The sequence below is a fragment of the Heloderma suspectum genome, chromosome 12 (assembly GCF_057233095.1).
Source record: "Heloderma suspectum isolate Gila_16-S chromosome 12, 16-S_ref, whole genome shotgun sequence".
Classification (NCBI taxonomy): domain Eukaryota; kingdom Metazoa; phylum Chordata; class Lepidosauria; order Squamata; family Helodermatidae; genus Heloderma; species Heloderma suspectum.
In genome coordinates this window covers 25,256,861-25,279,570 of record NC_139469.1, presented here as the reverse complement: position 1 = coordinate 25,279,570, position 22,710 = coordinate 25,256,861, and the positions used below count along the sequence as shown (strand labels likewise).

General features: G+C 48.8%; 1 protein-coding gene across 2 annotated transcripts in view; it reads left to right on the top strand.

The window, feature by feature from the left end:
- RHBDL1 (rhomboid like 1) overlaps positions 1–22,351 on the top strand; it is a 43,298-nt gene extending 20,947 nt beyond the window's left edge. For both annotated transcript variants that reach the window (XM_084819214.1, XM_084819213.1), the window contains exons 3-8: positions 7,048–7,272; positions 7,973–8,121; positions 9,942–10,054; positions 18,535–18,635; positions 19,576–19,636; positions 21,404–22,351. In XM_084819214.1, the coding sequence (XP_084675340.1) occupies positions 7,048–7,272; positions 7,973–8,121; positions 9,942–10,054; positions 18,535–18,635; positions 19,576–19,636; positions 21,404–21,675 (921 nt within the window). In that variant the 3' untranslated portion in view covers positions 21,676–22,351. The remainder of the gene's footprint in view (positions 1–7,047; positions 7,273–7,972; positions 8,122–9,941; positions 10,055–18,534; positions 18,636–19,575; positions 19,637–21,403) is intronic.
- Positions 22,352–22,710: the final 359 nt, after the last annotated feature.

Genomic DNA, 22,710 nt, shown 5'->3' with positions numbered 1-22,710 from the left:
CCCATGTTCCCCAGCAACTGGTGCCCACTGCCTCTGGTACTGGAGGTCGCACACAGCCATCAAGACTGGTAGCCATTGATCGCCTTCTCCTCCAGGAAGTTGTCCAACCCCCTTCGAAAGCCATCCGAACAGGTGGCCATCACAACATCCTGTGGTGGCGAATTCCATAGTTGAACTCTGCATTGTGTGGGGAAGTCCTTCCTTTGATCTGTCCTGAATCTCCCACCAATCAGCTTCATGGGATGGCCCCATTGGGTTCTAGTATCATGAGAGAGAGAGAGAGAGAGAGAGAGAGAAATGTCTCGCTATCCACATTCTCATGTGTGCATAGGTATACTCACTGTTTCCTTGCCCTGTCTGAAATCTTGCTTCTTTTCTATTCTGCCTGACACAAGATTCTCTGAAACCTGGAAGCTTGCATGAGTCTTTCCCCCGATGAAGATCTATCCAATGCAAGAGGTCTTTTAAGCTACTTCAGGTCTCTTCTCCTTTGGGACCACCACAGCCACCACCATCTAGTGAGTTACTTTGAACACAAAGCAGTAAGTGTGTGTGTGTGTGTGTGTGTGTGTGAGAGAGAGAGAGAGAGAGAGAGAGAATGAGAGAGAGAGAAATTAAGCCCATGTTAGACTAAGCCAGTGTAGTGTTGTGGCTAGCGGGCTGGATTTAGACTAGGGAGATTGTATCCAAATCCTCACTTAGCCATGAAGCTGACCTCGGGCCAGACAATGTGTCCTACCTCGTAGGATTGTTGTGAGAATAAAATGAGAGGGGCAACGTCACCCTGAACTCCTTGGAGGACAGGCAGCATGACATGCATGTCGCCCTGAGCAGAATTTCCGTTTCAGCTCCAGCCTGAAACAGGACACTTGTCGACTGGAGGGAATAAATAGATCTGGAAGAGAGAATGAATGAGCAGCGGAAAGTAGGGCACAGATTTACAGGCCAAAGTTGGGCACTGCAGGACCTGGGGACAGCTCCCTGCAGACAGCAAAAATTGCTCCCCACAATTGTGATGAACCAGGTTTTTCTGATGAGAGAAATTTCAGACAGCTTGAAAACTCAAGTTGCTAGATCTCAACGAGTAGAGTTTTCCTCAGCCCTGCCTCCATCATAGTCCCCTCCCTGTTCAAAACAAAGATGGATATTCTCTTGCCAACGAGACGACAGGGGACCTCGGGTTTTGCCTAGTTAAGCGATGACCTCAGAAGTCCAACTGAGCCCATCTCTGTTTCTCCCTCTCGAGTCCAAACAGAGCCTCCTGTGCAGATGTTTTGAAAAGACCTGAACCAACCACGCTACCTTTTTATCAGTGTCTGCAACTGCGTCACTTTCTTAACCTGAATCCCAGTAAGAAGGCAGCCAAGCGTCCACCTACTTCTTTTGAATCTTTTGTAGAAGCGGCTGTTGCTTCAAATAAAGGTTTGATATCATTGCCAATATCCGCTGGATAATGGAGAAAGCCAGGGAGTTTCAGAAAAACATCTATTTCTGTTTTATTGACTATTCTAAAGCCTTTGACTGTGTGGATCATAACAAATTGTGGCAAGTTCTTGGTGGTATGGGGATACCAAGTCATCTTGTCTGCCTCCTGAGGAATCTGTATAACGACCAAGTAGCAACGGTAAGAACAGACCACGGAACCACAGAGTGGTTTAAGATTGGGAAAGGAGTACGGCAGGGTTGTATACTCTCACCCTACCTATTCAACCTGTATGCAGAACACATCATGCAACGTGCTGGGCTTGATGAAGCCAAGGCTGGAGTTAAAATCGCTGGAAGAAACATTAACAATCTCCGATATGCAGATGATACCACGTTGATGGCTGAAAGCGAGGAGGAGCTGAGGAACCTCATGATGAAGGTGAAAGAAGAAAGTGCAAAAGCTGGGTTGCAGTTAAACCTCAAAAAAACCAAGATTATGGCAATCAGCTTGATTGATAACTGGCAAATAGAGGGAGAAAACATGGAGGCAGTGACAGACTTTGTCTTTCTAGGTGCAAAGATTACTGCAGATGCTCACTGTAGCCAGGAAATCAGAAGACGTTTACTTCTTGGGAGGAGAGCAATGACAAATCTTGATAAAATAGTGAAGAGCAGAGACATCACACTGACAACAAAGGTCTGCATAATGAAAGCAATGGTATTCCCCATAGTAACCTATGGCTGCGAGAGCTGGACCATAAGGAAAGCTGAGCCAAGGAAAATAGATGCTTTTGAACTGTGGTGCTGGAGGAAAATTCTGAGAGTGCCTTGGACTGCAAGAAGATCAAACCAATCCATCCTCCAGGAAATAAAGCCAGACTGCTCACTTGAGCGGATAATATTAAAGGCAAAACTGAAGTACTTTGGCCACATCATGAGAAGACAGGACACCCTGGAGAAGATGCTGATGCTAGGGAAAGTGGAAGGCAAAAGGAAGAGGGGCCGACCAAGGGCAAGATGGATGGATGATATTCTGGAGGTGACGGACTCAACCTTGGGGGAGCTGGGGGTGGCGACAGCCAACAGGAAGCTCTGGCGTGGGCTGGTCCGTGAAGTCACGAAGAGCCGGAAGCGACTGACCGAATAAACAACAACAAATCATCTGTTTATAAAATCCTCCAAATGCCATTGTTGGATGACAAGGCGTCCGTGTGCGGGCATGGAAGATGGTCATAAGTGAGCCTTTGAAAGAAGATAGTTGGCAGAAGGGGATTTCTATTAATCTGACCTATGGATTCTCCAGCGGGCCAGCTTTTCCCAAGTGGCATGGTTTCTGCGGACTTGCAGACCATTTTTTTTTTGGTGTGGCTTTCTGCAAATTTTAAGCAAAAATTAAGTTTTAAGCAAATTTAGGGTGCAATCCTATCAGGATAGGCGGCTGCCTCTGAACTCGGCGGTGACTGCCTATCCAATGCAGGGCAGGAGCAGCGCGGAGGGGATCTTCCCCTCCGCGCTTCAGCCGCCCAGAAGAGGGCAACAAAGATGATCAGGGGACTGGAAACAAAGCCCTGTGAAGAGAGACTGAAAGAACTGGGCATGCTTAGCCTTGTGAAGACTGAGGGGAGATAGGATAGCGCTCTTCAAGTACTTGAAAGGTTGTCACAGAGACGAAGGCCAGGATCTCTTCTTGATCATCCCAGGGTGCAGGACACAGAATAATGGGCTCAAGTTACAGGAAGCCAGATTCCGGCTGAACATCAGGAGAAACTTCCTGAGTGTCAGAGCAATATGACAATGGATCCAATTACCCAGGGAGGTGGTGGGCTCTCCTACTCTGGAGGCATTCAAGATGAGGCTGGACGGCCATCTGTCGGGGATGCTCTGACTTGGATTCTTGCATTGAGCAGGGGGTTGGACCCGATGGCCTTGTAGGCCCCTTCCAACCCTACTATTCTATGATTCTATGATTTCAGCTGTCTAGCTGCAGGAAGTCAGAGCGGGGGGGGGGGGGATGCCAGACGATGCATAGGAAGCGTTGGAAAGGCACTTCCGCCCTCCCCACCCTGGCCTGCCCCCAGGAATGCCCTGTTTTCACTGCTCCACACTGCTCTGGAGCGTGGAGCGCGGGACCAATCCGCGCTGCCTATGAGGCAGTGCAGGAGAGGTGGAGGTCGGTTCTCAGGGAACTGACCTTGGAGCACGGGCTCCCTATCCTATGGCTGTCTAGCCACTGACTAGCAGCCATAGGATTGTGCCCTTAGTCGTAGAAAAATATGTAAAAAATTTAAAAGACACCAGGTGAAAATGTGCATTTCGCCCATAAGCTAAAGCATGAAAATGCGCATGGAGGGGATTTGCACATTTGTCAAGCCATCCTATGTGCAGGCATGGGAGACTGACCTAAGTGAGTCTTTGGAAGAAGATGATTGGCAGTGAATCTGGACTTCTTTTGCATCTTTATCAATCAACCCTAATATAAAGGAAGCACAATACAAAGTTCTGAGTAGCTGATGCATTACTCCTGAAAGGCGTCACCTAATACAGCCACATTGTAGCCAATATTGTTGGAAGGGGTGTGGTCACATTGGCTCATACTTCCATCTTTGGTGGGAATGTTGTGCAGTGCTGGAGTTTTGGAACATGGTTGCTGATTATTGTCAGGAATTTTTTCTGGTTAGACTGCTGGTAACTCCTAAAGCAATGCTGCTTCATCTTTTTGAACCTATTGATCCTAGATTTCCTGCATAAAGACCTTCTTAAGTAATTGTGTACAACTGTAAAGTCGTGGATAGCATGTAACTAGAAGTCTCCAAAGCAACCAACTAAAGAGCTGCGGATTAATGAAATTTGGGAGACTATGTATGAACTTACTCAGCAAGTGCAGCGAGCCAAGAATCCTAACTCGAAGAATGATATTGTGGCACCGTGGTTTCCATTCATTTCCTGTGCTCAGGCACTTCAAACCTTTGATAAAGTTCCAACCAAGTACAGTTGCCCGTATTTTTTTCTGATATGTGCAAACACACAAAATGACGTACGCTTGCACACCCTCCTTTTATATGTTGTATAACTTGTACGTCTACTTTCATTAGAAATTGAGCTCCTACCTAGGCTGTTGTACTGTAGATGTTCCATATGCAAATCAGTTAAAGACTAAGATTTTAAATGAGTGCATCCCTTTGTTTCTTTAGTGATTTCAACAGATTATATGCATTCTTCTTCTTTTTGTTGCCTTTATTTTGTTAACTTTATTTCAAAATCAAATAAAATTTCATGACTAAAAAAAAAGAGCCTCTGGCTTGCTGTGGCTGTGCCCCTCGAGTGGCGTTTCAAGACATTGCAAGCTCTGTGGCGCTGTTGAATAGCCCCTGATCAGCTCCTTTCGCCATCTCCAATTACCGCTACTGCAAATGGTTCCTGCCCTTAGTCTGCAGGTCTTAAAGCTTTAATTGCCTGTACTTTTTGCATTGCCTTTTGACCCCACTGTTTTACAGGCTATTTCCACCTCTCTTACACCCTTGTGCGTATTCGCCTGTGTGCTGAGGATGGCACTTCATGCATCTGATGGACTCTCGCCCACGAAAGCTTGTGCCGTAATCTAGTGGCGGGCAGAAGGGAGATACAGATCTAGCAGTTAGATGGCCAGGTGACTTGCAGAAGATTAGCAAGGGTTTCTGACTCCCAGTCATTTAACAACAGCGACAACAAAAAGGCCTCCCCCTCCACTCCTAAATTGGGCTGCAGAAATTCTGAAAACCTTGTGGCGTGGGGCAGGGGAGAATAGGAGTAGATGTGTGTGCGAAAAGATTTGTGTGCAAGCTCCACTTCTGGTGCTACGTGTGTGTGTAGACTCTAAAGTCAGGAAACAACCAAACGACTAGCAGTTGGGGGAAAGGTGGTGGGCCCACAAGAAGGGAGCATGGCTAGCTGGAGAACACCAGAGAGCCAGAATTGAACCCCAGGCAGGCAAGATTTGGCTCACGGGCCTGCATTTCATCACCCCTGAATTAGAGGCACCTCCTTCTCCAGTTCTGTGCCTGCCTTCTCAAACAGCTGTTTTGCACCTGGCTCTGAGGGCTGGACCTTTGGATTCTAATGAAGAGCAAAGTAGATCCTGTAACGCTAGCATCTCTCTGCCCTTGCCATCATTAGGGATTTCCGTCGCTGGGAAATCTGGTTCTTTTTTGGCTCAGCGGAGTTCCGTGGCATATACAACTTGATTTGTGTGTGCGGGCAGAGCTTCGGGCTTTCCCCCGAACTCTGGGAACCATTTTTGGGCATTTTTTTGCAGGTTCTGCTTTTTGCGCAAAACTAGGAACAATTTGTGTGAATGCCTGAGCAATTTGGACAAATTACGGCCGAATTTGCGCAAATTCGGCTGTAATTTGTGCAGATGGCAGAACCTGCAGAAAAAATGCACAAAATGCCGGGAAAATCTGCAAACCGGCTTAGAATCATAGAAACATAGAATAGTAGGGTTGGAAGGGGCCTGTAAGACCATCGAGTCCAACCCCCTGCTCAGTGCAGGAATCCAAGTCACAGCATCCCTGACAAATGGCTGTCCAGCCGGATCTGGAATGCCACCAGAGTGGGAGAGCCCACCACCTCCCTAGGTCATTGGTTCCATTGTCGTATCTCTCTGACAGGCAGGAAGGCTTGATTCACTGTAGACTGAGTTGAGTGCCTCAGCAGGAACCAGAATGAAGTCTGGGAGGCCAAACCTAGGAAAACTCATCAAACTCCATCCCCCAAACGGATTTCCCTAGCCATCACATATTCTGTTGGTCTTTTAGTTGCTACAACGTTCTTTCTTATTTGTGCCTTTGACACCCCAGCTTTTGGGAAACATTTCCTCAAAGGGCTTGATCTGCTAGCTCCAGAGATGTTGGGTTCTTTCCAGCAAGACCTTTTTATTTTGCCAGCCATTTCAGTCTTTTAGTTCTGTTGTTTTAAATCTGTTATTGTGCAGTATTTTAAATCTCTGCATTGCTGCTAGGTTTTAGTTTGTTTTTTACTTTTCTTTTATACTGTCGTTTTAAACTTTCAACTTTTTATGATGTATTTCATGCGTTGTTTTTGGTTTTAATTGTTGTGAACAGATCAGAGAGCTTCGTCTGTTGGGTGGTATAGAAATGTAATTAATTAATCAGTCAATCAATCAGTCAGTCAGTCATCCTCTTCCTCTTCAGAGCCCCTGTCTGGTAGATTTGGCCAGCAATTTGGATGGCTTTAAAAGGGGTTAGACGAATTCATGGCGGAGAAGGCTATCAATGGCTACTAGTCCTGATGGCTATATGCTGCCTCCAGGATCAGAGGCAGTGAGCCTATGGACACCAGTTGCTGGGGAACATGGGTGGGAGGGTGCTGTTGTGGCCATGCCCTTCTTGTGGGTCTCCCGGGGGCAGCTGGCTGGCCACTGTGTAAACAGAATGCTGGACTGGATGGACTCTGGGTCTGATCCAGCGTCAGGGCTCTCCTTAGGTTCGTATTTGGGGTGGGTGCTTCCGGAGCGGACGTTCCTCGCTCTGGGTCCTCATCGGGGCCGTCTGTGGGGCCCTGTTCCCAAGGAGACTTCCAGCGGACGAGACGCCCACCGCTGTGTTTCACGGTCTCTCTTCGCAGATCAGCAGCAAGCGGTCGAGCAGCTTCAAGCGGGCCATCGCCAACGGGCAGAGGGCGCTGCCTCGCGATGGCCTCCTGGACGAGACGGGCCTCGGCTTCTACAAGCGCTTCGTACGCTACGTGGCGTATGAGATCTTGCCCTGCGAGATGGACCGGCGGTGGTACTTCTACCAGCACCGCGCCTGCCCCCCGCCAGTCTTCATGGCGGTCGTCACACTGACCCAGGTGTGCGCAGAGGTGGTCGGCTGTTGCCCCGCTCCCCATGCACCGGTGGAGGCTACACTGCTCTGGGAGGAAGAGACTTCCGGTGGTGGTTAACTTTTAAAATAGAGATGCTGGCTGTTTTGTCCCCCCACCCCCTGTCCAGGAAAGTGCTTTAAGGTATTTCCAGCTGTTCCCTTGATACCCATAAGGACTGGAAAGGTAAGAAGGGAAGGAAATGTAATCCACTTCCTCTAGGAGCTGCCCGGTTCTACAAGCAGAGGGATTATCACCAGGATTAGGCATATCCCTGCCTACATCGTATAGAGCTAGAATTCTGCAATCCTAAAAATCTATATTCTGCAACCTGTTATAATTTATGCAGATGTATTTGGAAATTGTGGCACTGCTGTAGAATTTCTTCAGCTTTGTCTAGTCATGAGGAGGGTCAAGGGAGTGTGGAAGGGCCTCCATCAGTGGAAACCTTACTCAATAACCATTTAGGTGTCTGAGATTTCACTAGCATGGAATTGTATATTTTGCAACCATGAGGACTAGGAAGTTGTTTTTGTTTTTTGTTTTTAAAGGAAGTTGAATTCTGTAACTCATACCCCCTGCTGTGACTTTCTGGCCTCCTCTAGAACTGCAGCCTAGACACAGCCTTGTGTATACCCACTCAGATACCATAAATCATCCTCAACACCTTCTCCCCCCATTCTATTAGATCATCGTTTTTCTTTGCTATGGGGCTCGGCTGAACAAGTGGGTGCTGCAGACGTACCATCCGGAGTACATGAAGAGCCCCCTCGTCTACCACCCTGGACACCGAGCCCGGGCCTGGAGGTTCCTCACTTACATGTTCATGCATGTGGGGTAAGTGTCTGCCTTGCCTCCCCCAGCCCTTTTCTCCTTCATTGCTTAGAGCAGAGCAGGGCTGCAGAACCACTTTCAGCCCCAGGACTGAATTCCATTGTGGAGAAGCTGTCCAGGTCCACATTCCAGTGGTGGGCAGAGCCAAAGGAAAGGGGCTGGACCAAAGGCAAAAGGGGTAGGGCAAAAAATTCCAGGTTATTGCAGCTGGAGGCTCTTACTGTGCATAACTCAGACATGGAGTCGGAGGCATTTCCAGCTTTTCGAAAGAGGGAAAACCTGCACAAAAGCTGGGAAACAATTGGTGGTTGGGGGGAAGGAGGTGGGGCCAGGAGTAGGAGGTGTGGCCATCAGGGGAACCCCAGAGGACTGAATTTGGCTCCCTGACCTGAGGGTTGGCACCCGTGTAGTAGAGGGATCTCAAGGCTCGGATAAGAAAGTCTTAAGGTGTGTATTTGAGCAAACACTTCTGGCAGATGGGTATAACTGTAAGGGGCTGTGGTTGTGAGGGGGCTTTTCGCTGATGGAATTGGCCTAACTCAGGGGTGGGGAACGTGGCTTCGGTCCTAGGGGCTCAGTTTGCACATCCCTGCTTTATGGGATCTGTTTTCTCTTGCAGGTTTTTTGTATTTCTGTTTGCTACAGACCTTTCTACTTTTTAATAATAACAACAACTATGATGATGGTATTTGTTAGCTAGAGTTGCAGTTGCAATAGCAGTTTCAGTTTCAGTAGTTAACCCTCACTCCAATCTTCCAGGATAGAGTAGGATGTAACTTCAGGTAAATAAGGAACACCACAACTTTGCTGCAGCTCAAGTAGAACTTATTTTCACCCCTTCTCCTTGTTTCCATCTCTTGTGTTTTGTTCCCCTGTCGTCGTCGTCATTGTTGTGGATAAGAGAAACTCAATTATGAGGTTTGGGGCCTGTTGTCACCACACACTGGCCACATGCTTCTGGACTTCTCTTTTATAGTCATGAGGCCTAGGAACTTGTTCTTACCAAAAGGGAAAGCCTTTAAAGATTCTTGGGATGACAAATTTGGAGTGAGCGAGTCGTTTCTATATTTCTGCAGTGTGCACGCAGGCAGGGCTTGGGGGGTGGGACTAGCATGCTACCACATAATTATTGAAGGTGTGAGTCTCCTCTTGGTCCTCGAAATAGCAGGGAAGACTCTTTGTTTTGTGCAAATGCACCTGGAGGATTAGAGAGCGATTTAAAGTGGAGACGAGGTTTGCAGACCTGAGAACATCAGAGGCTATTGGCAGGGGATGGGGTGGGGATCATCCCAAGTTTCTAGCTCTCATGATTTCTAGCCCTTCCCTTAATCCCAAGGTGAGCTGGAAGTTGTTGATAAGAGAAACTCATTTATGATTCACCCCATCTGGTGGGGAGGTGAATCCCATCTGGTGGAGAGGGCCTTCTCTGCTGTGGCACCCTGGTTGTGGAATGCCCTCCCCTTGGAGGCCCGATTGGCACAGACATTGGTTTCATTTCTGCGCCAAGTTAAAACATGGCTTTTTACCAAAGCCTTTGAGGGCTAAATCCATTCTCTGAAGTTGCACACTCTTTTAACTGTTTTATTGTTTTAGATTTTAATTGGTATCAGCTTGTTTAATTGTTTCATATGGTTTTCGCTGTTTAAATTGTTTATTGTTTTGTACTGTCTAAATTGATTTTATCTATATGCCACCCTGAGATCTTCATGATATAGAGTGGGATACAAATGTTTTAAATAAATCAATAAAATAAAATAAAACGTTACCTGTCCCATCATGGGATTCTTGGCGGTAGGACTCCCTCCTTCCTTGTGTCTTCCCAGGTTAGAACAGCTGGGATTCAATGCCCTCCTGCAGCTGATGATCGGGGTTCCCCTTGAGATGGTCCATGGCATCCTTCGCATCAGCTTCCTCTACCTCGCAGGAGTTCTGGCAGGTGAGTGGACAAGTCGGTGGCCCCAAGACCTCTTTTGCTGCTCTCCAGCCTCCTCTGTTTAAACAGCCAACTACATTTATATTCTGCCTTTCCTCCAAGGGCCAAAGGCAGCGAGGAAGGCCAGGGTCTCTTCTTGATCATCCCAGAGTGCAGGACACGGAATAATGGGCTCCATTTACAGGAAGCCAGATTCCGGCTGAACATCAGGAAAAACTTCCTGACTGTTAGAGCAGTACAACAATGGGACAATGACCTAGGGAGGTGGTGGGCTCTCCCACACTGGAGGCGTTCAAGATGAAGCTGGACGGCCATCTGTCAGGGATGCTCTGACTTGGATTCCTGCATTGAACCATTGACTTGATGGTCTTATAGGCTGCTTCCAACCCTGCTATTCTAGGATTCTAGGATTCCCCTGGCATGCATGTGCGTGTGTATGTATATATACAATTGCCTAGGGAGGTGGGGGGCTCTCCCACACTGGAGGCATTCAAGATGAAGCTGGACAGCCATCTGTCAGGGATGCTCTGACTTGGATTCCTGCATTGAGCAGGGGGTTGGACTTGATGGTCTTACAGGCCCCTTCCATCCCTACTATTATATGATTCTACATAGTTCTTTCCCCCCCGCCGCCATTTTTCTCTTCACACCAACCCTGTGAAGTAGGCTAGGCTGAGAGAGAGTGTGTGACTGGCCCAAGCAGGTCACCCATCAAGCTTCAGGGCTGAGTGGGGACTTGAGCCCAGTCTCCCCGGTCCTAATCTGACACTCTAACCATTGCACCACACTGTTTATGCCATATAATGTTTCTGGGGGTACATTTGGATCGGCCCTAATGAGGGTCTGGTCAAAGGTGCAATTTCAATGGCTTCTTCCCATCTTCTCTCAGTTTAGACTTGCAGGATGCCTTTTCCAAACCATTCCTCTGCTCCTCTAAGTCTGCTGACAGAGACCACTAAACGCTTTTCTACATGAGGCTGTTAATCCGCTATATCTGTGCTTGATTTCATCGCAGAATTGAGATCCGTGAGCAAAACAAATGGCATTTCCTTTCCTGCTTTTCTGCTACTTAACCTCTAGGTGGCACTGTGAGTATAGCAGGATAGCACAATTACACAAGTGGAAATAGTGTTTTCTTTCACTTTGATAAATAATACCTCATTTTCCCTGCTCTAAAAAAACCTCGCAAAAGTGCTGTTTAAAAACAGAAGTGAAACTGGTGGGTCATGACATTGTCTAAAGAAATCGCAGACAACTGTGTGCAGGGAATGATGAGCACACAATAAATGCCTCGTGTAGAAAAGCTCCTCATGTCTGTGTACATGTCTGTGTATCTGTGTGTGTGTGCATGTGTGTGTGTGAGAGAGAAAACACCTGACTTTCCTAGGGATTCTTTCAAAGGCACCTCTTTTAGTGGTGCATTATAGTGGCCATTGAGGAGCACATGAAGTGGATCCAGTATTTTTACACATTTCTGCTCTAGGCTAACTTAATCCAGAATAACTATTGTCCCTTCTGTTGCATTTGCAAATATCTACTCCAGAGCCTCTGTGATATCGGCAAGTTTCGTCCCACCCCTTGCTCGCTCACCCCTCCTAAGGTGGGATTAATGTTACAAGTAGATATGAAGCTGCCTTTATGCTGAATCGGGACAAAACTATGTGTCTTTACGTTAGTCACACTTTTAAAAAGGCATTCTTAAGTGGGCCATTTAAATTTTATTATGAAGCAACAGCAGTGGTGGAGCCTCTGATCTGGAATGTGTTTCCTATTCGGATAAGTGCCCCCGCACTGTTTTCCTGCTGAAAATCCCACCTATCCATCTCCGCTGCTGCTATTTGCCCCCATGGGTGTATCTAGCTCAATCTTGCTTACTCTAACTGGCACTACGTCTCTGAGGTCCGAGACTCAGCACGGCCTTTCCCAGCCTTGCTGGCTGAGCTCTCCGTAATGGGAGGATGCTGGGAATTCAACCTGAGACTTTCTGCATGCAAAGCATGTCCTCTTCCCTGAAGAATGTATTACACTCTGCATAGGACTTCTGCCAAAAATGGCATCCCTTTGTCAAATCCTTGCCCTGTAAAATTTGGTATGTTTACTTGTGATGTCACTGTAGTGTGCATGTCATTGTATCTGGCAGTGACAGCCAATGGTGTGAGGTGGGAGGGGGCTGGGAAGCACTTAGCTTAATGACATCAGCCTACAGGATTGTGTGCCCACATGTTAGGAAGGGAGAGTGAAGAGGACTCAACACGGAGATGCCATTTTTGATGGCATCCTCATGCTGTTGTAGTTCTTTGTTTGTTTGTTTGTTACATTTATATCTTGCCTTTTCATCCAAGAAGTCCAAGGTGTTGTACATGATCCTTCTCCTCCTCTCCATTTTATCCTCACAACAACCCTGGGAGGTAGGATAGGCTGAGAGTCAAAGTCACCCAGTGAGCTTCATGGCCGAGCGGGGACTCAAACCCCAGTCTCCTCAATCCCAGTCCAACACTGTAACCACTACACCACACTGGCTCTATTCCTAGGTGTGTATGAGCTGGGTTTGTAATGCAAATGTAAATCCCAGATCAGCCAGAAGGCTCATTTGCATAACAAATACACCTTCTCCATTCTGGGCTTCTGCAAGAACAAAGATCAGACAATTTTAACAGGAACAGCTCCAGAGAGAGGGTCAAAGGTGATTTTTAAAATGAGGGTGGACACTGTGAAAAGCCAGCAATTTTGATCATCTGTTAGACAGTGTGTGTGCCTGGCAGGAAGGCCACACACCAGTGGCAAAATGTTGTTCTTTTACAGACTCTTATTTATCAGGCACCTTTTCGTTAAAAGCTCAAGGCGACCTGCAAGGTCACTGCAGAAAATCTTTTTAAAAAAATATAGAAAGCAGTATTCTAAGATTAGATTGTGGGAGGGGGACAGACGCACACACATGGTGGCACCCATTTTTCTTGGGCACCCTGTCTCTGCTGGACTGCGGGGGGCGGGGTGGAACAGTGTGGCATTGGCGGATGCGTTCATCCCCCACCACCCACCACCCCTTGTGCAGATAGTCAGGGATGCCCCCGGGGGGTCTGAGCATTCCCCTGCTGTGCTTTTCTCCAAACCAAGAGTCTTTGTCATTAAGAGAGAGAGAGAGAGAGAGAGAGCGGCAAGCATTTTAAAAATTCAGGTGCCTTTTTATGGTGCATAATAAAACATTACCAGTCATGTCAGTTTCATTTTTATTTTGTTCCGTTTCCTCCAAAAGATTTAGACAGCCCTCTCTGAACTGTGGCCAGATCTTTGGTGGCTTCTAAGTCCCTGCTTCCCTTCCACCCCCCTTCAAAATCTATGCTGCCTCCCCGCCTCCCCGCCTCCCCCCCAGCTAAGCTCCTTTCCACCCTTCTTTCCCCACCCGAGTCCACTGTGTTACTGCACACAGACTTTGCTGGAGAGCTCAGCGTGGTGGAGTCCCACGTGGTCCCAGCCCAGGACTGCTGCGGGAACGGGCAGCTTCAAACTCTGATGGTGCTTTGGAGACCCCTTGCTTCTGCAAAGCCCCTAGGCAATTAGAGCAGCTGCTGGGATTACTCACCCAATTCCTCATCAAATCCCCGCCTCTCTTCTTGCAAGCTGCTGTCTCAGCAAAGCACAGAGGGAGAGAGAGAGAAAGAGCAAGAACAAAAATCTAGTAGCCTTCCCCTGCTGGCATCTGGGTTTCTTTCCTAAGGCCTGTCCAGGATCTTCCATTAACTGCAGCATCAACACTTTTAATTGTTCAACACACATGACTATCTCCCCCCTGCCCTTAATATTTATTTATTATTCAGGATACGATGTTTAGTCAACTAAAAATTCAATTGATTTTTTTTCAAGTTGATTAAAAAAGTGCCCCCCGCAAACAGGAACATATCCCATGTCTGATCAGATGGATGGAGTGTTCTGCCTGTGTTGCAATGTGTATGTTCCGTATCATTTTAAAAACCTCTGTCTCATCCTGTTGCTCTGTTTCTTTCAGCCTGACCTACCTTTCCATACATGATAATTGTTGTCAGTGGTTTCAGTCGGTCCTTGTTTTCATTTGCGCATTGTATCAAACATCTCCATGTCGCAAAAACGTGTTGTCTCTCTGCCCCATGTTTGTTTGGTCCATTCTTCGGAGTAATTGTCCCTAACTTCTGCCATCATAGATCTATTGATATTTCTGAGCTTTCCTTCCAGAGTCTTGCTATTTCCAGTCGTGCCTGATGATTTTTTTTAAAAAAAGAAAGAAATTGTGAATTATTTTATACTGTAAGCACATAGGAACATAGGTACTTATACTGAGTAAGACCCTTGATCCAACTAGCCCAGTATTGTCAACACTGATTGGCAGCGGCTCTCCAGGGCTTCACTTGAGCACGCTCCGGGAGAGAGCGCAGGACAGGAAGGCCTGGCGTGCTATGGTCCATGGGGTCACGAAGAGTCGGACACGACTGAACGACTGAACAACAACAACAACTCCAGGGCTTCAGGCAGGGGTTCTTCCTGTCCTATATGGGGACGCTGGGGATCGAACCTGGGACCCTCTGATACAAAGCAGGAGTTCCACCTCTGAGCTCTGACCTCTCTGTGTTACTCGCAGATCTATGTTTGGCAGGCTCCCTCTCAGAAGAGGCGGTCTGCCACCTCCCTTGCTCACAGGGGAGGGAATTCCTGTTCTGAGATTATGCCTGCGGTGACATTTGCCTGCATCAAATGCGAGATTCCCCCCTTTCAACATTGGTGTCATTCGGATGCAAATATATGCAGATTTTAACCAATTAAAACTCATGCAATTAGTTTGCTAACATTTCACCATTTGCATGGCAGGCCTGTTTATTATTTATAGCCTGGCTCTTAGGGCCAAACCACAGGTGAGGTTAAGTGCAGAGTTTGGCATTGTATGAATCTGTGTGTGTGTGTGGTGTGGCGGGGCGGGGCGGGGCGGGGGGGACCCATAAATAGCAGTCACTAGGGCCCATGATTGGGACTGTGGAGACAGGGCCGTAACTTTTTCCCCTGCATGGTGGTCCTGACCAAAAATCCCTCCCCCCGCACCCCCCACGAGTTTCTGTTTGGCACAGGAGAGAAACTTCCATTCATGCCAAGGGGAGCTTCCTTCCGGTGCTAAGTATTGGTTTCAGGGGGGCAATTTTTGTCAGGGTCAAGGTTTGGGAGGAAAGGATTAAATCACCAGCCCTCCCCATATACCTCTGTCCAAATCCACACTGGACCCCCTAGTGCAGGGGTACAGAAACTCAGGGCCCATTTTGCCTTTGGCTCCACCCCCTTTACCTTTGCCTTCGCCCATCACAGGAATGTGCCCTCCTCCGAGAGCTTCTCCAAAATAGAATTCAGGCCTTGGGCTGAGAGAGGTTCAACACCCTTCATCTAACAGCTGCTATTTGCAGTTGTGGGGTGGGGGTGGGGGGAGAAGAGCCACAAAATGGCAGTCTCTGTGATTCATGCACTGTGTAATTGGGCCCTTCCATGCTGCTCCTAGCGGCCTCCCATTCAAGAAACTGACCCAAGTCTACACCTGCTTAGCTTCAGCAATGTGGCCACATCAGGGACTCCCAAACTATACTGGGCAAATGCAGCTTGTCATTTGGGGTGGGGATAAAAACTGGACCTGTTGAACTATTACAGGAAGCCAGGTCACCCAATCTCTCTCACCTCTTCCAGCACCCTGTTTTCCCACAGTGGCCAACCGGATGCCCACTGGGAAGCCCACAGCCAGGACTTGAAGGCAATAGTCCTCTTCCTAGGTTTGTCCTCCATCAACTGGTGCTCCAAAGTACACTGCTTCTAAAGCTGGAGGTTCCATTTAGTGATCACGACTAACAAGAACGTAAGAAGAGCCCCGCTGCATCACGCCAAAGGCCTATCTAGTCCCAGCATCCTCTGTCCCATATGCGCCAATCGAATGCCTCTGGGAAGCCCACGAGAAACACAAGAGCATGTGGCATTCCTGTCTATTTACCAGTGAGAATACCTTTCCAGTAAGGCCTTTCCCACAGCAGGCAACACCTCCCCCCACACACCGTCACACTGCCACCAGGACCTTTACCTCCAGTCCAGCACCTTCACCTCGTGAGATGTGAGGACACACTGGCTGTTATCCTGGCCTATGTTATTCTGTTTATTCTTTTACCCTTTTGTAGCCATGAGTCATAGGCATAGGATTTTATAAAACATAGACATTTTTATTTTTTACGGCATTAAGACGTTAAACAGTAAATAATTTGCTTTAGGGCACAATCCTATAGAGATAGATGGGTCCCCCCGGCCTCCCCTGAAGTCAGAGGCAACCGCCTATCCAATGCAGGGCGAAAGCAGCACAGGAGAGGATTCGTGCTGCAGCCGCCCTGTACTTTGCCTTAGACACATGGTTTCACGTGTCTAAGTGCAACTTCGGGGAGGGGGCGGGAACGGGGCTGGAGACCACATAGGAAGCTGTCTAAAACAGCTTCCGTGGTCCCCTCCCATCCCCACCCCCAGGAATGCCCCGTTTTCACCCTTCTGTGCTCTGTGTTACGAGCACGGAGATGGCAGTAGTGCATTCCTCTCCATGCAAGCCACAAGGGAGCAGGGGAAGGGGCAGAGAGCACAGTTTCCTGGCTATGAGCTCATAGCGCTGTCTACGAGCTTGGAGCTGGGAAACTGAAAAATCCTATCTCCCCCAGACACTGTATAGAGGACATAGGATTGCCCTAGTCACAATCTGTGCCCTCACTATCTATCTCTTCACAAGCCCTATCCAAACTCTTCCCTATCTCTTCCCTCTCCGTTCCCTATCTAAACTACACAAGCACAGCTCCCTGTTTATCCTATCCACGCAAGTCGTAGTCACAATCTATGTCCTCACTCACTATCTATCTCTTCACAAGCCCTATCCAAACTCTTCCCTATCTCTTTCCTGTCTGTTCCCTATCTAAACTGCACAAGCACAGCTCCCTGTTTATAGATCACACCATCTCAACCCCCTCACTCACTCAGCCAATCATCTCACATATGCAAATGCATTACCCCCCCCCATCACTCATACCCACTCTCACTCTAGATCTGCGTACCCGAAAACCTAGAGTGATAACATTTATACACATGTATAAACCCAGATTCATAACATATCTACATGTGATGTCACAGAGCACGGTCACCCTCTCGCTCTGTTCTGATTGGCTGCCTCTGCTGGAGGTAACATATGGCCATCCTGATGACTAGCCAAGAACAGCCTTCTCCTCCACACATTTGTCTAATCCCCCCTTTTAAAAACCTCCCAAGCAAGTGACTGTCTCATCACAACTCGTGGCAGCTAGTTCCATAAATCATAGGGCTAGGGTACACTGGAAATCCACAAGTGCATCATGCGCCCGCCCACTTGCAGCACAATCCTACGCAAGCTATTTCTACTCAGAAATAAGCCCCACTGTGTTCAACGAGGCTTACTGCCGGGAAAGCATGCATGGAATTGTGGCCTTAAAGTGGGTTGCAGATATGGGGAGGGGGGGGATCACAATTTATTTAATTTCTTTGGCTTGATTTGTTGTTGCTTTTTCCTAAAGAGAAGGAAAGACTGCTTCATCCAACCCCCATGACAAATACATACATTTCTATACACATCTAGCCAGTGTGCAACCAGTGTGGTGCACTGGTTAGTTTTGGACTGGGACTCAGGAGATCCGAGTTTGAGTCCCCATTTGGCCTTGAAGCTCACTGGGTGACTTTGAGCCAGTCGCTGACTCTCAGCCCACCCTACCTCACAGGGTTGTTGTGAGGATAAAATGGAGAGGAGGAGGACAGCGTGAACCAACTTGGATTCCTTGTAAGAGGAAAAAGGCTGGGATATAACTGTAATAATAAAATAAAATCTATGACTGCAATCCACCCTGCCCTATAGTCAAATAGGTTGTCAGAGCAACTCAGGGGCAATAAAACCAGTGCAACATCGAAGAAAACAAAGAACTCAGCAAATAATTACAATTACAATTTAGGACAGCACCCACAGTACTAAAATCTACAATTAAAGAGTGAAGGCACATCCCCTTCTTTGACAGCCTGAAGGCACACACCCTTCTTTGACAACCTTCTAAAAGTCATGCCCCACAATGCAGGGGCCATGGGTGAAAAGGCCCTGCATGTTGGCACTGTCCTTTTTTTTTTTTACTTCAGCAGGAGCATGCGTCTGGAGCAAGGCTCCCCATGATGATTTTAGGGGTGTGGGTATGGGGTTCATACAGAACAAGACCGTCCTTCCAGAAGAAACAGAGAACCTCTTGTGGCTTTGACAGGCAAGGGTGTGCGGGCGTGTGTCTGGGGAAGAGAACTACTGTTGTTACTCCTCTGCTGAGGGCGATCCAGGCAGCATCCCCCCAAGCGTTAAGCATTAAGCAACTTAATGTGAGCGTTACATCACTGAGAAGATGAAAATCCCTCGTGTTTTACACACACACACCCTCTCCACTCCTTTCCTGCAGGTTCTCTGACCGTCTCCATCACAGACATGAGGGCGCCTTTGGTCGGGGGCTCTGGGGGAGTCTACGCTCTCTGCTCTGCGCACCTGGCCAACGTAGTCATGGTGAGAGCTGTGGGGAAATCGGTGGCGTGACTTTCCACTCAACATGCAGCAGTGGAGGCCGGTGGCTCTGATGTCAGTGGGGCAGTGAATCCGCTCTGGATTTCAGTCAGAACCACTCAGAACTCTAAAGGTTCTGTTCCCCCTGCACCCCAACCTATGTGTCTCCCAGTGGTATTTGTATGGCATTGTTTAAAACAAAATATGCTCGTGGAGGGTACTTGTGGATAGATTGATTTGAAAGATTTATCTCCTGCCTTTTAAGTGAACAACCGCCCCCCCTGCCCCCAGCAACTCACAATTGATTGCATCAGATGAAGTGAGCTCTAATCCACAGAAATGTGCTGTGTGTTCATCTTTAAGGTGCCACAGGGCTCTGTTGTTGTTTTGTTTTGCTGCAGCGGGCTAGCACGGCTCACCCTCTAGAATTGGAATAGTTGGCAGTGACGTACACAAACCCCAACCCCACACTTCCCCGCTTGATGGCAGAGACCAGCGTGTGCCTCCTTTCAGCTCTGTCGCTCCAGCAGAGCCGGCCCTGTCATTCGGCGGAGTGAGATAGGCCCCTTGGGCAGCAGAAGCTGGGAGGCGGCAGCAGCAGCAAGGTGTTAAGAGGAGAGAGCTTTGTGCCGCACAAGCTGCCCTGGGCCCGCCGAGCTATGCTGCTGCTTTCGGGTGTGCTGGAGGATGCTGTCCCATTGCCCCCAGTGAAGAAAGAATCAACACTCAGTCCAGTCAGCATTAGTACACAGAATGGGAGGGGCGCCATCTTGTTCTTCCCTTTAGGCAGCAAAATGTCTTGTGCCAGCGCCGAGTTCCAGGGCAGATTAGAGACCTGGAAAATGCCACCGGCCATTGGCTTGGAATGATGGGAGATGCAGTCCAACACATCTGGAGGGAACCAGGTTGGTAAATAACTCTTGTCTCGTCTCTCCATCCATAGAACTGGGCAGGAATGCGTTGTCCATATAAGCTGCTCCGTATGGTGCTGGCACTGGTGTGCAGTAAGTATAGTTCTCCCTTTTTCTTCTCTACGTATGATTTATTTATTTGCCACATTTGTCTACCGCTCCACATCTAAACAGATTCCAGAGCCATGAACAACAAGAGATAAAATGAACCAAAGATGAAAAGAATGAAACATGGTATTAAAGTAATTCTCTGAAAAACAGAGTGCCAATAAAACCGAGGCTGGTTAATCGTGGAAGGCTCCTGGGAAAGATCTGTTTTCAGGAGCTGCTGAAAACAACCCAGTGTTGGCGCTCGCCTGACCTCCAGAGGCAGGGAGTTCCATAGGAAGGGGGCCACCACACTGAAGGCTCTTCTCCAGGTGGACTCCAGTCCGGCCATAGGTCCATGTGCAACCGCCAGGAGCAAGTGTCCCAGCTGTGCACATGTTGGAATAGCCCTTGGTTTGATACAGTGATTCCTCCAAGCAAACCTACTTGCAGCTGTCAGAGTGGGACACGTTGTGCCTGCCTCATCTGAGCAGAACACCTGCCAAGGGCCCATAGCCCAGCAGTGACAAGAGCGCCCTGGAGTTGCTCCTCCTCTTCGCCCTTGCAACCTGCTCGTTCACCTGCCTTACTGGCCCAGCACTACCTACTCCGGCTGGCAGGCCTGACATCAGCATCTGGCATCTGTAGGGCATCTCTACACCAGCCTAAAATCCGGCATTTAAAATGGGGCTTTCTGCTTCCATTTTAAATGTAGGGTCATGACTTTTTCATGTGCTTCCTTCCTCCCCTTCCCCCCCTTCCCCCCATATCTGAGTCTTCCATTATCTTTCATTGATCTCGCTCCTCTTCTTGCCATCTTTCCTCTTTTCGCGGAGGAAATTGAAGCGGAACACAATGTGGTAATTGAATAGCTCATTATCTGCGATCTATTTAAAAACGGAACAAAGGGCATTTAGTGCAGGATATGCCCTGGAGGTTCACGGCGTCATGTGAAGAGCCCGCAAACTTCCGTGAAGGAGCAATCTCAATCGCAGGAGAAAAGCCGGATGTGAAGGAGCCCTTAGCCAGCTTCAAGGACTCTGCTAGTGCGTTGCCCAAAATGTCTCCCACATTTTTCTCTACCATTCTCATTCAATTGCTTGTGAGAAATTGCTTCTGAAAAGAAATTAAATGGTGAAGAAATTTTGGAGAAATTGTCATGGGCTGGGTGTGGGGTTTTGGGGGTTACCTTACTTAGGTAACCCCTTACATCACCCCTTTTTGAGTGGCCACAAGTGCCCTTTTGGGGTAGAAAAATTCAATTCAATTAATGAACAATACGCCTTAGGCCAGCGGTGGGCACCACATTACGTGGAGGTGAGTTCTATCCACTGAGTCCTTTCATTTGTTCCGAAAAAGGTATGACGTGGATGGAGAGATCAGGCATGGGCAGAGAAGAGGGTGGGGGTGCTGAGACGTTCCTTTGTCTGCCAGTCCCTGCTGGAACCTCTCCCCACCTGGCCATTGCTGCCACCGCCAGCACTGGGCTTCTTTCCAGTCTCACCTTGCTACATTACCTTCCCCTATGTCCTTCCCCCCCAGGGGTTTTCACCTGGCCAGCCATAACACGTTGTCTCCTCTTCCCCAGTCCTGCCTGCTTCACAGTGCACATGCTCCATTTCATTAGAAAACCTGGCCGATGGTTTGGGACGGGCTCCTGGCAGCACCAGAAAAAAGAGGGGAGAAGCAGCAGCTGAGGCTTGCTGGGCTGATGAGCCTCCAGAGGACTAGAAGCTTGATGTTCAGACCCTTTCTCTGTCTCTCTTGTTGCAGTGAGCTCCGAGGTGGGCCGGGCTGTTTGGCTGCGCTTCTCGCCGCCCTTGCCCTCCTCGGGTCCGCAGCCCAGCTTCATGGCCCACCTGGCGGGGGCGATCGTGGGCATCAGCATGGGCCTCACCATCCTGCGCAGCTACGAGGAGAACCTGCAGGATCAGTGCGGCTGGTGGGTGGTGCTGCTCTCCTATGCCACCTTCTTGGTCTTTGCTGTCTTCTGGAACATCTTCGCCTACGACCTCCTCGGGGCCCAGATCCCGCCCCCCCCTTAGCAACCCGCACAGCCCCAGTTCTCTGCAACGCCAACCCTGAAAGTGCCAAAAATCGCAGACGTCGCTGGGGGCGAGGGTAGGAGGGCTGGCCTGGTGCATGGTGAGCCCAAAAGCCCCGCGCGGCAGGCGGCGTCTGCCCGATGCCGTTTCAGCCGGATGCCAAAAACCCCCAAACCCCTGCCAAGGCTCCTGCGGAGAGGCAGGATGCGACGCGGACAGCCAGCGACCTGGGAGCAAACGAACTGCCACGCTGCCCCCTTCCCTGAAATCCTCCATGTGCCAAACTCCACCTGCAGAATGGGTGCTCAGCTCCTTTTGAAAGAAAGAAAGAAAGAAAGAAAGAAAGAAAGAAAGAAAGAAAGTCCTTAGCAAGTGTGTACTCGGCTATTCCCTTGTAGCCATGAGGGTCTTATGATTTTTGCAGGGGGGCGGGGTTGCTACTTCTTTATCCTGTCCTATCCTTCAAGGCTTTTCAGAGTTGTGTACAACAGTCTCCCACTCTCCCACCCCCCCGGCCGCCCTCCCTCCGATGGTCTCCCATCCAAGCACTGGCCAGGTCCCGCACCCAAGCTCTACCAGATGCCTTCAGATCTTTCCTTGTCCTCTTCAGCAGGGACTGTTGTGTTTTGTGTTTATTTGGTATTTTTGCTGTCTTCTTAAAACCCTTTGTTCCTTCCTTCCCAGCATCGAGACAGTTTCTGTGCACTCCCTTGGCAGCTAGCTAGCGGATGTCACTTTGCTGGCATCCCTGTGTTTCAATTTCTAAAGGGAGAGGTGCAGGTGGTGTCTTTTGGCCTGGAAGTGCTTCTTCCTAATCCCTGATGTGTGTTGGGGTTCCTCTGCAGGGAAGGAAAGAGGAAACCTGCCTGTACCCGGAGGCATGCTCTTTCCATAGCTCAGAGGCAGAGCACATGCTGAGCATGCAGAAGGCCCCACATTTGATCCCCGGCACCTCCAGGTAGGGCTCGAAAAGACCCTGCTGCTGCCGGTCAGCTTAGGGTCCAATCCTGAGCTAGTTGGGCTGGTGGTCTGATT